The sequence below is a fragment of the Gouania willdenowi genome, chromosome 4 (assembly GCF_900634775.1).
Source record: "Gouania willdenowi chromosome 4, fGouWil2.1, whole genome shotgun sequence".
Lineage (NCBI taxonomy): Eukaryota > Metazoa > Chordata > Actinopteri > Blenniiformes > Gobiesocidae > Gouania > Gouania willdenowi.
Window position 1 is genome coordinate 4,330,867 of NC_041047.1, and position 16,525 is coordinate 4,347,391.

The following is a 16,525-nucleotide window of genomic DNA, read 5'->3' on the forward strand; positions in this document are numbered from 1 at the left end:
TTAAGTTGGTCACAAAGTGAAAAGCTAAATGTTTAGAAATTATAGAAAGTGGGCTGGTCAGCACCTGATAATTATGGGGTTCCGCCCACACTCCACACACCCCACCCTCCAGGGTCTTATGCATCCTCTGTGTCTTAGGCAGGTGGTGTGGGCGGGGTCTCATGATTTATATTAATTTAACAATTAGATTTATATTTTTGAACATTTAGATTACATTTTAGATTGGCACCAGCAGACCCCCGTGACCTTGAAAACACAAAGTAGCGGGTCTTAAAATGTATGGATGGATTTATATTTAACATTTATATTTATATTTTTATTTTTTTATTTTTTTATGTATACACATTTTTAACATGCTGTTTAAGATGAATTTCTGTCTCAAATGAAAGAAAAAATTAGCTAAATGTGAGAAAAGTGAGGTTATGAAAAAGGGACCGAGATTTTACATTCCGCACCACGTACAACTCGATATGAATAAGTACAGAACGTATTGAGGATGGATGCACAATGAATGTAATCATGCATCATCACAGCAAATTCTTTTAAAGCCTGCTGCATATTCCACACACACACACACACACACACACACACACACTACACCTCCCAGCTCACTCGTCTGAAGAGCTTCTGTCTGTCACAGTCACTCAGCCTCACATCCATCATGTTCCGCTGCTTTTTTTTTTTTTTTCATTTTTAGACGTTAAGAGTTTTGCACAGATGTGCAGTAATCTGAGTATATAGTGTTACACACCCAAACCAACACGACAACAAGGAAAGCTTAACGTGCGTTAAATACCACAGTTTGTGTGTGTGTTTTTTTTCTTCTTTTTATTAACATAGAAACGATGATATTATTGATCTCCTCCCTGCAACTCAGATCAGGAGTGGTAATCCACATCTTTAGTAGGGCTGGGCGATATAGACCGGAACTCTCAATCTCAATATTTTTTTTTTTTCTGAAAATGGCAATAAACAATATAAAACTTGATATTTTTCACTTAAAGTCTTACGAGATAGACAATTCTGGATTAGTTTGCTGATGCAAAATGCCACACAGGCACATTTATTAACAAATAGCTGTACAATATGTGCCACTTTTGGCTTTTTCTCCTCTAAGGGACAGCATGTGTGAGTGAGTTCTGTATTGTGGCTTATTTAGGGGAAGGTCTGGGTTTAGGACACTGAGAAATCCATCAAACAGTGCTTTTTTTTTTCATGTGTTAAACAAGAATTCAATACAAAATAAGCCAGTGGATCCCAACATTTTTTGAATTGTGACCCTATTTTGAAATCAGGAATTTCTCGCGACCCTAAATATTTGTTCTTTTTTTTTTTTAGTTAGTTTTTGATCAAGCTTGTTATACAAATACATATTTATCAGTATTGGTAACAAGTTGTGCCAGCTCAGATCATTTTATACTGTATTTTATTATTATTATTATTATTATTATTATTATTATTATTATTATTATTATTATTATTATTATTATTATATTTCACAAAGTGAAAGTATAGAACACAGTTGTTCAGAATTGTGTGTTGATTTAATTTGTGAAAGAAGAATAGTTAAAACATTTTTTTAAATAATTGTAATTCAGTCTTTTTTTTATCAATTAGTCTTTTTCTGGTGGCCCCTTTTAAACTCCAAGCGACCCCATATGGGGTCCCGACCCCAAGTTTGAAAAACTCTGAAATAAGCTATAAAAATAAAATTTTCTGTATCGCCAAAATGCAAAACTCAATAAATCTTAAATCGTGATGCATTGCCCATCCCTATGAACATATTTATGCTGCCTCACCTGTAAATCTTGTATTTGGTGGTGAATCCCTGCTGGTAGCGCTCCGTGAAATCCACATACTCCTGTGAGCTGTGAAAGGGACCCTTGTCCGACAGGAGCCATCCCAGGGGCCCATTGGAGCCACTGAAGCCCGGCCCGGCAGGGTCCACCCCTGCCCCTGCCACCGAGCCCCCTCTGGCCCCCCCGACTGACCAGAAGCAGAAGCAGCTCTGGAGCAGGCTGAGTGTCAAACACCTCCATAGAAACATGAGGGCCGTCAGTCTAATGGAGATGTACGGGCCACTCATGCTGTTTCCCCCGGACCCGGTGACTCTTCATTCTCCTGCACTGCAGATGGAGCCTGGAGGGAATTCAAAGGAAGAACATGTGTGTGTTTGTTTGTGTTTTTCTTCCTAGAGTTGGTTTTGTGTGCGTGTTTTACCTTATTGTGGAAGTTTGTTCTTGTTTCCCTGAGTCAGAATGAGTCTCAGTAAAATCCTCTGACGGAGAAAGTTGCGCAAAGACGAGCGATCATTGATCATTGATAGATGACACTAACAGGAGAGGAGAGACAGAAAAGCCAAAGATCGCACAGGCAGCGCGACGAGTGCAGTGCTATCCGACCTCCGAGGGTTTGTGTCCGTTTTCCTTCACGCACGGAACGTGTTTGTCCAGGAGAAAAAGCCGGAGACGTGGCCACGCGCTCTACGTAGATCCGATCAAGCGGAATGAATGGATGGCGTTACATTCAGAAGAGGTCAAACATTCCTGGATGGATGATTTTAGAGAATGGAAATTAAAAAATAAATAAAAACACAGTTAGGAGCGCGTGTGCCGCACGGAAAACCGTCGTCCTTCGGCTCCTCATGTGCGGTGCGCTCCGGGCGCATGCAGAGCGCACGGAGAGGCGCGGAGGAGGAGGATGCTGCGGGACGCACGGAATGTGTGAGCTCTCTCTCTCTCTCTCTCTCTCTCTCTCTCTCTCTCTCTCTCTCTCTCTCTCTCCGCCCCCCATTTTTAATTCAAATCATCTTTGTTGGCATGATGAGAAAAAAAAAAAATAAATTAACACATTGCAAATGCAAGTGTCTCACATATATACGATGTACACACAAAAAGACTAAATATTAAAACTAGCAACATAAATGCGTTTTGCAAAAGAGTAGAATAAAAAATAAGCTTGTCTTTCACTATGTAGAACAACATTTAACAAAATTTACCCACATTTTGCCAAGGTCATTAAATCATGACCCACTTTTTTTTTTTTTAGAATTAAATCAATTTTATTTTCTCAAAAAAAACAAAAAAAACACACATCTATATATTTTCCTGTACAAGGCAACATGTTTTCACAGCATGCCTGTCAAAAGAAAAGTTTCTTTCAAAATAAAAGACAAGTGCAACGTTAGAGACATTCAATATTTATTCATTTTTGACCAGCTGCCCGTGACCTACCCAGTACAGGTTTGCGACCCACTTTTGGGTCCAGACCCACCAGTTGAGAATGGCTGTTAAGTGTTATAAAAGGGGAAAAAGGTTATGTATAGGGTTATACATTTATCCATATAAATTGTTTTCAACCACGTGACCTAAACTGCTTGCATAACCATGCGCCGCCATATTGGACGATGTGCAAATGAAAGCGCACGTGCAGGGCACACTTTCGGAAACGCCCACTTTTGTTCTTATGCTGCTTTCACACCAAATGCGTCACAAAATGTTTGTGCAACCAGATTACAAACAAAGTCAATGGATAGACGTGTCTCAGATGTCAAATCTTTCTTGTGCGGCGGTGTGCTCCAATCTGCGCATCAAGAGCATTGGTCGTGCTAGCGTGCTCCCGATTTTTTATCATATTCGCAAGAGTTGAAAATACTGAATTCCTGCGACTGTTTTACATGTAGAAGCTGTGTGTGACCACCTGGAGCTGTATGACACGGCCTTTATAACCGGGACCAGACTAGGAAGGATTTGGCGTGGAGGAGAATCAGCGAGGAGGTGGTAGTAGCAGGTAAAAGTTCTGTCTGTAATTTTCATCTTTGAAAGTCGGCACTGAGCTAGCATAGCATTAGCTGCTAATCACAACGGATTTTTTCACTGGTGGTTTATGTTTATGAGAGGAGAAAAAGGAGTGCAGCTCCTCACTTCAGCAGGCAGTGAAACTCACCGAGTTGGATGTGTTGCTGGTGGGCGGTGCTTCGCTTCAAACGCGCATATGAAGCGTTTGGGGACATTTTTTGATCCTGCGAAAACCTGCGGAACATTTCGTGCCGCAGAAGACGCTTTCGTTGTGAACATTAGCCGTTTCCATCACTGACCAAATTTGTCATCATAGTTACTGGATCTGCGGACGTCATAAATAAGCGTAAATGGGCTTTCCAATGTTAATTTCCAAAAATCGCTGAGTCAGCAGTCTTGATCGATCCAGATCCTGTTTGGTTTGATGTTGTATGTCATAGCCTTACATCTTCTTGCAAAATCTTGAACAAAGCAATGAAGATCTGACAGATATCATTTTTAGAAACTTTGCTTCATGCTAAAGATATATGGGGAATTTTGCAATTTTTGACATATTTTTTGTGACCTTGATCTTGAACCTACCTTCACCAAAATTGAATGGTCTCAACTGTGGCCAAAAAGCATTAACAGAAACAAATTGAAGTGGATTCTCAAATATTGAGGCCACTTTCGTGTATGCAAACAGTCAGACACACAAACATAAACCAATATACGTGTCGACTAATGTGTTCACTTTATTGACATATTTCACCATTCTCAATGCCATAATTTATTCAACAGCAAACAGTAAGAAATAATATGACTTTGAAATATCATGATTTGTTGAAATTGCATGTCTTATTATGCAGAACATCTCAAATAACCACAAATTATTCTGTGTACAGTTTTTTTATATCTTGTTCAATAGCATGAAAAACAGAAAAACAAAAAGGAATTGAATCTGAAAGATTTGTTAATGCACAACACACTTCTTCTTCTCCTGTGTAGCTCTCTTTATTTATTACTGTTTCTAATACTGTATCACTGGCTGCCAAAATAAGAAAGAAAGAAAACATATTTGTTACAGTAACCAGGTACCTTACTAGATCATTTACATGGTTCTGCCTCCTCACGGATGCCTCACTCCACAATTGCAAAAACATAAATAATTATAATAATAAATAAAAACAAGCAAAGCCACAATTTTAATAACTTTTATTTTCAATATAATGATCAAGTGAAATAATAAGTATAACACCGTGGGATGTCGAAGGTCGTTGTGTTTTTTACTCCTCTGCAGCAAGTTTCCATCTTTTATTCACTTTCTCGACATGTCAATAGGTTCGATAAAGTGACTCTTAGCTTTCCTTTACTTTGTCATGGCCAAGGTTTTGAGGTGGAGGCCAGTCTGGTGAGCATTCATCATACAGTGTAGCAGGTTTTCCTAGCAAATGATAATCGGCACAAAGGCTTAGTATTTTGCAAATGTCAAGTGTTTTGCGCAGTCAGATGAAAATACTGATGAATGTACTTCACCACGGATAAAATGGTCTCTGCAAACCCGTGAATATCTAGTTTTTTCTTCGGCCAAGTGCGTTCTGTTTACGTTTGACAGCCATAGACGTCGTCGGCGCTCTGGCAGTTCTCTTGTCTTTTCTCATTGGCTTTTTTATAATTGCTGGTATTCAAAATAGTTTATAAAGCCCTTTGTGTGGAACATAATTCCTCCAACATGGCCAAATGCGGGTGGCAATTGTTATCGGCTATGACGTCACGTGAAAACCATCTATACACACACATGTATGTCCAGTTATACAAGTACTGTACATACATGTACACAAACACTTACATATGTCATATACCAGGGGTGTCAAACTCATTTTAGTTCAGGGGTCAAATATGGTCCCATATCATCTCCATTTGTTCTAAGAACCACAAAAACACAGTATTTGAGGTTTATTTTCCTAAACTCGCCTGTTTTCCAGAGTTTTAGCCTCTGAAAAGTCACTTTCTGACCAACTCTAAACAAACTGGCTGATTTGTGGCCTACTTATGCATATTCATGAGTGGGCGTGTCTATAGACAGGACACTGACTTCCTCCTACCAGCACAGTGACGTAGGGCCAGAGGACGGCCTGCCCTCCTCCCACCTAGCTGAGCTCATGCTGCTTTATGAACAAGAGACAGAGCGTGGGGGCGGGGCGTTTGCCAGTACATATATAGACTGTAGAAAATATATACATAGCACAGCATGAAGGACGCTGAAATGCTCACTTTCATGGGCGTGTCTGTTTACATGTCAATCACGGTAGAGAGCTTCCTGGAGGCGTGGCTTCTCCAACTCAGTGCCACGTCAAATTCGTCATCAAATTGTAACGAGGTGTTTGGGCTCACCCTGTAGTAAGAAAGGAGTAAATCACCCTCTAACTAATGATTGAGGAAATCAATAAAAAAAAAAACACTTTGTGTATGAAGCCCTAATAACACTTTATGATGTTTAAAGCATAGAAAAGTCCATTTAGCTTAACATGGGGCCAATAAGTGGGCCACAGATTGTTTGTGGGGGAAAAAGAGCAAATGTTCAACATTAATAGTTTGCACTATGTACAGTAAATGATATATAAATTCTAAAGTGTGTGAGTAATTCAGTCCCTGCTGGATCTTCACTTAAATTACCCCAATTTGGGGATATAATATGAAATAATTTGAGGAAAATATGCCAAATCATGGAAAAAAATTAGTGTTCTCTCAACTATTTGAGATTAAAATCGACTGAAGTCATGTGATCTATGAACTGAAAAACTGAGCTCTGCAAATATTGTGGATTTTATTAGATTTATACTGTACAACTGAATTAGTTTGTAATTTACAGAATGTTTCATGTTTTTTTTTTTTTTTCTATGATGCTATAAAGGGGCCCCTGGGCCTTGAGTTTGACACGTGTGCCATATACACACATCTTTCTCTCTCTCTGAGGTTCAAAAAAAAAGAGAGAAATAATCGCGTTAGTCAAAGATTTTCCTCCAATTTGTCTTCCATGAACTCTCTTTAACCAGAGAGCTTAATGAACCATCTCCAGCTATGAATCATTGGTGGCCAGCGACTACTGAGTTATTTCAGGAAGTCAATTATCAGAGACTCAATGACTCTTTTCTGTTGGAAACAATTAGATTTTTCTTTTTAAATGCATGAATATTCCATGATGACAGTAGCTGAAATATGTTCAGATTGTTCTTTTTTTATTATCATGGTGTAAATGAAGCCCCCCACCCCAAACACTTTGAAACGTGTTGATAATGAGTTTAATGACATCTGGCTGTGGCAGCGATGAGCATCATCATCATCATCATCATCATCACAATAAGGAAGGAGGATTCACTCCCTGTCTTTATTCTCGTTTTCTGCTCACACTTCGTCTTTTCCAGCAGAATAATCATCACTTCCACCATCAGAAAAACTTAATTAGATCTGCTTCCTCCATGGTCGGACACTGAGCGGACGGAGGGAGGGACTCCGAGATCTGAGCTGAGACGTTCAAAGACTGCCTTTTTCTTTCTTTCTATTTTTTTTTTATAATCCAGGGATTGGATTAGAAAAAGGAACAGCATTGAGTCGCTACAATCACTGGCTTCCGAACTCACACAGAGACTGAAATCCTGCAGCGACTGGAGTCGGAAAATGAGTTGATTTGTCACACTTTCATCGTCATGGTGTCTTGGAATTTGGTGTCTTTCTGTTTTTTTTTTTTTTTTTTTTTTTGCGACCTTTCCCTGACGTCTACAGCCATGGTGACATCTGAAGGGCAACCAAGGCCACCCCTGACCAAACTGGAGCCCTAAGCAAGTCTGGATCCCGGGGCCCCAACTCACCCCATATGGGGTGCCCAATGTAAAAACTTTCTTTAATTTGAGAAAAATGCATGTAAAATGTTGTCAGTGACAGTGTTTCCCAAACAGGGGTACGTGAACCCCTAGGGGTGCAGGAGCACATCGCAGGGGATTCTCAGAATTATTTAACAATTAATTTAAAAATAATCAGGAAATGTTCTTAGTTCTTTTTTAGGCTACTTTTTGAACATATTCACCACAAACTAACAGAACTATTGCTCAATAAAATACTGCATTTTGTTGTAATTCTTTAAAACAGGATTATTTTATGCTAAATCTCAATGTTGAATCTAAATCTAAATGTGAAATTGGTCGCCAAGTGTAAAACTAAATGTTTAGAAATGATCCAAAGTGGGCAGGTTAGCAATTGAAACAATCCCGCAATGTCTCGCTCATCCCCTCCCCTCACTCACTGAGGGGAGGGGAGGGGACCTCTTGATGGACAGGCATAGAATAGCCCACTTTGCATAATTTCTAAACATTTAGCTTTACATTTTGGAGAGTGATTTAACATTTAAATTTAGATTTAACATTTAGATTTAGATAAAAATTTAAAGATTTAGATTCAACATTTAGATTTAAATTTACAGTACATTTAATATTTAGATTTACATTTCACATTTGCATTTACATTTATTTTTCATGTGTGCACATTTAACAATGATATAGAACATGCTGTTTTACATGAATTTCTGTCTCAAATAAAAGAGAAAATGAGCTAAATGTGAGGAAAGTGAGCTATGAAGTGTCGGCTATGAAAACGTGACCAAGTTTTTACTTTCGCCACCTCATAACCCAATCCCTAATGTGTCATCGATATAAAATTATCGTGTAATAACATGCATTTAACTTGACAAACATTATTAGTATTAAATATTGTACTGTCTGTAAGTATAAATACAGTCATATGTGATTTCAAACACTTCAGTAACATTTCTGTCATTTTTTCACTTCAGAGATGAAGGGATTATTTATTAGCTTCAGTGGAGACTCATCAAAACATTATTCTAGGTATTATTTATCTTCTGATAACCTATGAGCAGAATGTTCTACCCATACAGTGAAGTCAGGCTTTAAATATACATTTGAAAAGAAAATATGAAACATCACAAAGGTTCACACACGACACGACATGTCGTCCTTTTCAGGATTCACAGTTATCATACAGTCACCAGTTGGCCACAATATAAGCCAGCCTATGTAGTGATAATAATAATAGATGGGGTATGTACAGTATAAAGTGTTTTATTTTTCCGCTGCAGACATACAGGTGCAGTGTAAGGCCAGCTGTCCCCTGGGTCGGCTCTCTTTCAATCATGCTGCACATTTTTCCAAAGGCATCGGAACAGGAGGCATTTACAGTTCACACTACACACATGTTCAACCACACACACACACACACACACAAAGCTACGCTCTCAGTGTGGAGTAGAAGCTCTACATTGAGCTCTTTTAAAAAGCCACCATCACTTTATCATGTAGGTGAAAACTCTTTATCCTCTGAGGGAATTTAAGATGAAAAATGAATTAGAAACTACATCAGACTTTGACAACTTTTATCACAGCATTCAAATGATTAGCTTATTGTAATGAATTATTCCAGATGTTACATGGAAAAACAAAGAATTTGTTTTTTTTGTCGACATTTAGCATGTTTTTGTTGTCACATTGTGTGTATTTGGTGTCATTTTATGGATTTATGTTGTTGTTTTATTTATTGTTCTGTCATGTTATTGACATTTTGTTTGTTTCTGTTGTCATTTTGTGTATTTCCGTAGCTCTGTGTGAATGAGCTGATATTGTAAAGTGCTTTAGGACTACTTTGGTGGTTCTAAAGCACAATAAAAAAGTTCATGTATTTTTGTCATCATTTTGTTGACTTATTGTTCGTTTTTTTTGTCATTTTGTTGTTCTTTTTATTGATTTTTGTCATTTTGTGCCATTTTCTTGACATTCTGTCAATTTTGGTGTCATTTTTGTGATTTTGTAGTCGATTTGTGTATTTTTGAAGTCACTTTATGTACTTTTTGTTTTGCACTTTTGTAGTTATTTTGTGGACTTTTTGTTCATTTTTTGTCATTATGTTGCTGAATTTTACGTCATAAATGATGGGACAAAATGTGAACCTGTAGACTTAGAATTTAAACACAAAGAAAATATTCACACTGATCAGCCACTGTCTATCCGGGAACAGGAAGTGGAGAGGGTGATCAATATAAAATACCTGAGGGTCCACATCAGTGAGGACTTCACCTGGTCCATCAACACTAAACAGCTGGTGAAGATGGCTCAACAGCGGCTGTATTTCCTGAGGAGGCCAACTTCTAGAGCTGCATCATTAAGTCCATCCTCACCAGCTGTATCACTGTGTGGTACGGCAACACCACTGCTATGGACCGCAAACGCCTGCAGAGAGTGGTGAAGACGGCATCAAAGATCACCAGGACTCCACCCCCCTCTCTGCAGAGCATCTACAAGTGCAGAGTTCACAGGAGAGCTGGCTCCATCATTAAAGACCCCACACCCCCCCAACACGGTCTGTCCACACTTCTACCCTCAGGACGGAGGTACAGAAGTGTGAAATGCAGGACCACCAGACTGAGGAACTCCCTCTTTCCCTCTGACATCAGACTTCTCAACAGCCAATATGGATAGAATTCACAATGCATTTATATCTGTCTTTCTATCTTTTCTACCTTATACATATTTATCTTTATTACTTTTTAAATTATTATAATTATTGTTACTGTACTTTTCTCTTCATTTGTTTGATTTTTTGCTCTTTGTTTCAAGTTTTTTTTCTGTCTGTTTCTTGTGGCATCCAGTGTGTTGAGCAAAGTCGAAATTTCATTGTGCAGGGAAACATGTTTCTTTACCGTGCACATGATAATAAACGCTAAACCTGTGAGTTGGACCAATGAACAACCTCCAAAAGCATCCAGCTCCGTGCAAACAAAGCGGCGTTGTGTTCAACGACTAGTGTTTGTTTACAATGTGCACCGACCTCGTAGGGGTTCTGTGGTCCGGCAGCAATTACGCTGAACAAAGGGAAAACCACCTGCAAATTATTTAGTGTGGGCTGCGACAAACACCTCTGTGACTGTGTGCGTGTGTGTGTGTGTTACTTCAAAGAGGGGTGTAAAGGACCGAAGCAGTCACATTTACTCAGTCCTCAAACAGATAGTCATTAGGGGAGGTAAACACTCACTTAAGCCTGAGCGCGCTCTTTGATGCCACTCAAGGGTCTCCTCGAGGAGTGATCAGGGAACCCAGAGACGTAGAGGTTTAATTAGCAGCAAAAAGCTGACGTCCTGTGGCACTGGTTTGACACAAAGCACTGGCTTTACCAGCGATTCTCACAAGTTCTATTGATAGAAGCTTGTGGTGAAACCGTCTGACAGAAATAAGCATCAGCCAGTGCAGAAGTATTTGTAACAAGTATCAGACTGGGCTCAAAAATTGGTTTTGTGGTTTCGCGTTCATTTTGTTCTTATTCTAATGAAATAATCAAATAATTCACTTAATGCAATTTAATACATTACATTACAGCAGTGGTTTTCAACCTTTTCAGCCCACGACCCCCAAAATAAAGGTGCCAGAGACTGGGAACCCCCACTCTACCTGAAGGTGGTTGAACACACACATGAACATTAAAGAACAATCATGTATTTGCACTGTTATCCAGGAAGTTTAGTATTATTTGGGACATAGTATATAGTCATCTTAAAGATGTAAATCATTGTGTTAATTAGAAATAAAATAGTTTAAAAGTGACCAAAAATGGTGGAAATCATGGTGAAATGGGTTTTTCAGAATCACAGAAATTGGTTAAAAGTTGCAAATTAGAGTGGCCAAAAACAGACAGAAAAAGTGATGAAAAAGGTTCAAAGTAACAATGTTGGAACACTTAGTTTAAACTGGCAAATAATGGGCATGACACATTGTGAATGTGGTTAAATTGGCAAAAATGAGCATGAAATATGGTGTGACTAGGTGAAAAAGTGGTGGAAAGTGTTAAAAACTGCTGAAAATGTCTTGAAAGTGGAAAGAAAAAAAATGTGCAGAATAGACATTGAAATGTGATGAAGTGGAAAGCAGAAATTTTAGTATTGTAGCAAAAATGCATTAAAAGCAGCAAAAATATGGCAAGAAAAAGTTAAAAAATGGAAAATTTTGTGTCAATGCAGAAAAATTTGCTCAAATTGTTCAAAAACTCTTAGTTTCTTGAAAGCATCTGGTGACCCCCTCCCAGTGTCTCGTGACACCAAATAGAGTTTTGACCCCAAGGTTTAGAACCCCTGCATTAGAGCACAAACTGGACTGACAGAGATTGGTAAAAATAAGTTGTCTGAATAAGTGAAACCTTAACATATTATTTAAAATTTCGGCACATACTTTGATATCCGGACATGTTTCGACTATCAACTGCCAGTCTCCTTCAGAGGCATCTGCTGAATGCTTTGATGTGTCTTTGACTTCTGCATAACAATTCCAGCAAGTTCTTTTTGAATAGGCTAAGGGTTCATTTATTCAGACAAATTTACTTTTGATCTCCTGACATGTTTCGACTGTCAACTGCTAGTCTGCCTCAGAGGCATCTGAATTTTCAGGTAATTTACAAAATTTTTAGGAAATTGAATACAATGTATTCATTTAATAAATTACATTAATTTATAAAAAAATAATGTATTTACATTTTTAATGTATATATTTTACTTTTTCTTAATGAATTTATGTAATTTTCAGTAAATTCACATACTTTTGAGGAAATTTAATTAAATCTATTCATTCAATAATTTCCTTTAAATCATCAAAATTAATTTATTCAAAATTTTTTCATTTCAAAGTGTATTTATTTAACTTGTCTAAAGTACTGTAATTAATGTAATTTTCAGGAAATTCAATTGAAAAAAGTTGTTAGAAAGAATGAAACGTTAACATATTAGGGGTGTACAATATCTGTTGCGTTTGTCCCAGTAAACCTCTGCAGATTAAACATGATGAAATAATGTCTATTATTTGCAGATTCCCACCTGAACCAATAGTTCCTTAGATTTATTTGTCATTCGTATACCTTCAGTTTGATTGGTGTATGTATTTATTTATGTATTTTTTGAGGGAACATATCCATGCGTATGGAAAATATTTATAAAAAGATAAAGGGAATAGAGGGAAAACAAACTAATGAAGTGTAAAGAGCTCCTATAGATGCTCAGACCTTCTCTCTCACACATCGTGCTATGAAACGCAGCGAAAGCCCGTGCGCGTTTGTGATATGATGAAGGAGCACATGTGACATTGTTCTCCACTGTCAAGCCTGGTCGACTTTTCACCTCATCAGGGAGTTGAGTTCATTTCCACCAGTGAAATTGTTATTTGCAAACGTAGCCACTTCAGTTCAGAAACCATTAACTCCACAGAGTGAAAGACGTACCGTGTTGCATAGTAAAGAGTAAACATCACTACACTTTTATCCACTGGGGAAAACAAAAGCCTAATAAACAGATATAGTCATCTGAAATGTTTAGACGAGTGGGCCCCCAAAAGCAAATAACATACGCAAAATGACTCCAAAAACACAGACAAATGAGTGAAAAATATACTAAATGATATACAAAACAACAACAAAATGACTCCACAAACACACGATACAAATAAATACACAAAATGGCACTAAAAACACTAAATCAATAACAAAATTACACAAAATAACGACAAAACAAAACAAAATTACACAAAAGCCAGCAGAAGAATTACCAGATTAAAAAAATGACTGCAAACAAACAAAATGAAAAGATTTAGACAACATAACACACAGATGGTACACACACACACACACACACAAAAGCAATCAATATGACAGGAAAAAATGACAACAAAAATCACAAAAATAACTCCACAAACACACAAAAGAAAAGAAATACACCAAAGGCTCTAAAAACCCACACAAATCCTGACACAAATACACAAAATGACTCCAAAAACACGAAAACAACAACAAAGCTTCACAGAATTACAGCAAATATACACAAAATTACTCCAAAACTATACATGATCACAAAACTGACAGAAAAATATACAAATTGAGTCCATATATACTAAACAACCACAAAAAATACACAAAATAACACCACAAACACACACACACAAAAAGAAATACACAACATGACATCAAAAAACTCATAAAATGTCAAAAAAAATACGGTATAACTACACATGTTAAAAAAAAATAAAAATAAAAAAAACTACAAAAACAAATACACAGAAAAATCTCTAAAACACACAAATCAATAATAAAATATACCTAATAATCCCCAAAAACACAAAAACCTTCAAAAGCACAACATAAATGTACAGAATGACTCTACAAAGAGACACTTTCAGTGTTAATGTTGGTCAATATTGTGAATGCTGACATTGGCAGACATTGACTTTAATGCTGCTTCAGCCCTGACATTACGGTGTGATTCTATTGGATAACAGCTCTGACCTATCAGGTAAAGGCTCCTTCTTTCTGCAGGTGTGCTGTGGTGTTGTTTAGCACAACCGTTTTCACAGTCTAGAAACATTACCTGGTGATGGTGGTAGAACGTCTGCACATCCTTCAGATGCTTGATTACTTTAGGCTTTTCAAAGAGTGTTGATTGTTGTTAAATGGCAGGACACATCATCCTGCTGAAACAAGCCTTCGACGTGCATTAAAGTAGGGATGTAGCGTTCTGCAGTAACACAGAGATGTCAAAGAACAATCCATGTTTTTTTTTGCCCACATCGTTGCTCTTCCTGTGCTATATCTTCCCTCCTTTATCCAGAGTACAGCTGGTACCAAGTGTTCCCCAGGGAAACACAGCACAGACACTCAGCCACTCATGTGATGTCAAAGAAATAAGTCATCAGAGCAGATCACCTTCTTCCACTGCTCCATTCTCAGGTTGGGATGCTCCACTGAACATTGTTCATGTTTTGGTTTATGTGAACAGAGCCAGTGAGTCTATCCTGACCACTCTGTAGCTACACACTTTATAACTCAACTAAGACATCTTTACCTCCAGAGACACGTTGGACTTTTGAAGACTAGTACAGTGCCCGTCAGAAGTATTCATGTTAAGTAGAGTCGTAATTTATGGCCAAATGAGTATGTGTTTGAAGGTTGGATGTACAAAGAGGTGTAAATACTATGTAGTGTTATAAAGGGTTTCATGTCCAGGTGCAAAGTAAAAGTGTGATTTCCCTGGTTTAATTCTATGGGACATGTGAATGATAAATTGATAAATAAAATTTGTACCATTGCGGCAGTTTAGGTAGAATCTGATAAAAAAACTAGATAAAAAACTATTTATTTAGCATTTAACATTTCTTGGTGCAGGGGTGCTTATCGTGTGTGTGTCGCTACCTGTCTCTGGGCGCAGCCTCACCCACACTTGCACGCGCGTGCATCCAGACAGTGTGTTGCTGGTAATATTTAGTATTGTTTTAATTATTTAACTAAGAATAAACATTATGAAACCCCATATTTTTCATGTTTTCATTTGTTAATTTTCCCCTCTCTCTCTCTCTCTCTCTCTGTCGCTCTCCCCCTCGCTCCCTCTCTCTCTCTCTCTCAAGTACCCCCTGTAGTGCCATCACGTACCCCCATTTGAGAAACACTGCACTAGTAGAGCTTTACTGTGGTTGATATCACATTTATGCTCAGCGTTCTATAATTTGGAGCTTGTGCGCTCCACGATGGCACCTCTGAGTATATATATACACAACGTGCCAGGTTGTCTGTTGTCAAGCTTTAAAAATATCGTTCATTTGCTCCCTGATGTGTCCCAACCACTCACAGGTGTTGTGAGAAAGAGACGTGTTATTTACCCGTCAACGGTCTTAATATCATGGCTGTTTGGTGTCTATTTCACTAACAAGATCAGATAGACTGTGTCTGTAAATATCATGTGTTTGAACAACTCTACGTTATCTCTCTCACTCATTCTGGCTTATTTCCTCTTGACACTGACCTGAATTTGCAGTGGACACCAAAGACAATCCCGTTCCCTCCACAGGGGAGGAAAGAGCACAAACAGCTCAGCAATGATAAACGGCCCCGTCGCAGAATCAAACTGTTCCGGTAGAACTGGTGTCTTTGTTTTCAGGAAACACGAGTCAAGGATGGAGTACCGGTGCCTCCGCCTCTGGCAGCTGCCGACGGATAAATGACCTTAGCCAACGTTTCTAAACCTTCAGAGAGCAGGAAAACACCCAGAGGTCGCTTAAACACATGGTGCACAACGGAGCTGAGTTCTCCATGTCATTAACAGGAGTTAGCTGCACAAATACTTTAATAATCCCAACAATTTGAAACTTCAAATCAAATCACAAACTATAGAGAAGTAATAACTGTCTTTTTTTTTTTTTTTAGAAGAAGAAGAAGAAGCAGCATATACTGTAAATAAATACATATCATATCAAACATCAGTTCGTTGCTTCTGTCTGTTGTAGCTGGAATCAATGCCAAAATGCAAATTTCAGTATTACAAACAACTTTATACCCACGAATGAGTGTGTTCACTTATGTTTCAGAAGCATTTGATCTAACTTCACATCATGCCCCTCATTTATCAACCTTGCGTGAAAACAGGTGCAAATTTGAGGTCACATTTGGTCGTACAACAGGACCAACGTGTGATTCATAAAACAATGGTATCTGACCAATCCCAGCCGGTGTGACGGCTGAATTCCATCATCACTAACTTGTTTCGGAGGTCCCGCCCACTGAGGTCAAACAAGAAAAGAAAGTTTTCATCATCCTCACATCTGAGGTGGAGCAAAACAAAGGTGTTCTTTATGAATGTGTGAAAAGTGGACTTAATTAAGCTCATT

At 38.1% G+C, this 16,525-nt stretch overlaps 1 protein-coding gene across 2 annotated transcripts in view; it reads right to left on the reverse strand.

The window, feature by feature from the left end:
- Positions 1-15,727, reverse strand: part of LOC114462085 (BMP/retinoic acid-inducible neural-specific protein 3-like) — a 150,853-nt gene extending 135,126 nt beyond the window's left edge. The window contains exons 1-3 of one of the 2 annotated variants that reach the window (XM_028444693.1): positions 15,664-15,727; positions 2,221-2,332; positions 1,800-2,139 (exon numbers count right to left, since the gene is read on the reverse strand). In XM_028444693.1, the coding sequence (XP_028300494.1) occupies positions 1,800-2,086 (287 nt within the window). In that variant the 5' untranslated portion in view covers positions 2,087-2,139; positions 2,221-2,332; positions 15,664-15,727. Of the gene's footprint in view, positions 1-1,799; positions 2,140-2,220; positions 2,683-15,663 lie in introns of those variants that run through there. The other variant, XM_028444692.1, reaches the window with a different exon arrangement.
- Positions 15,728-16,525: the final 798 nt, after the last annotated feature.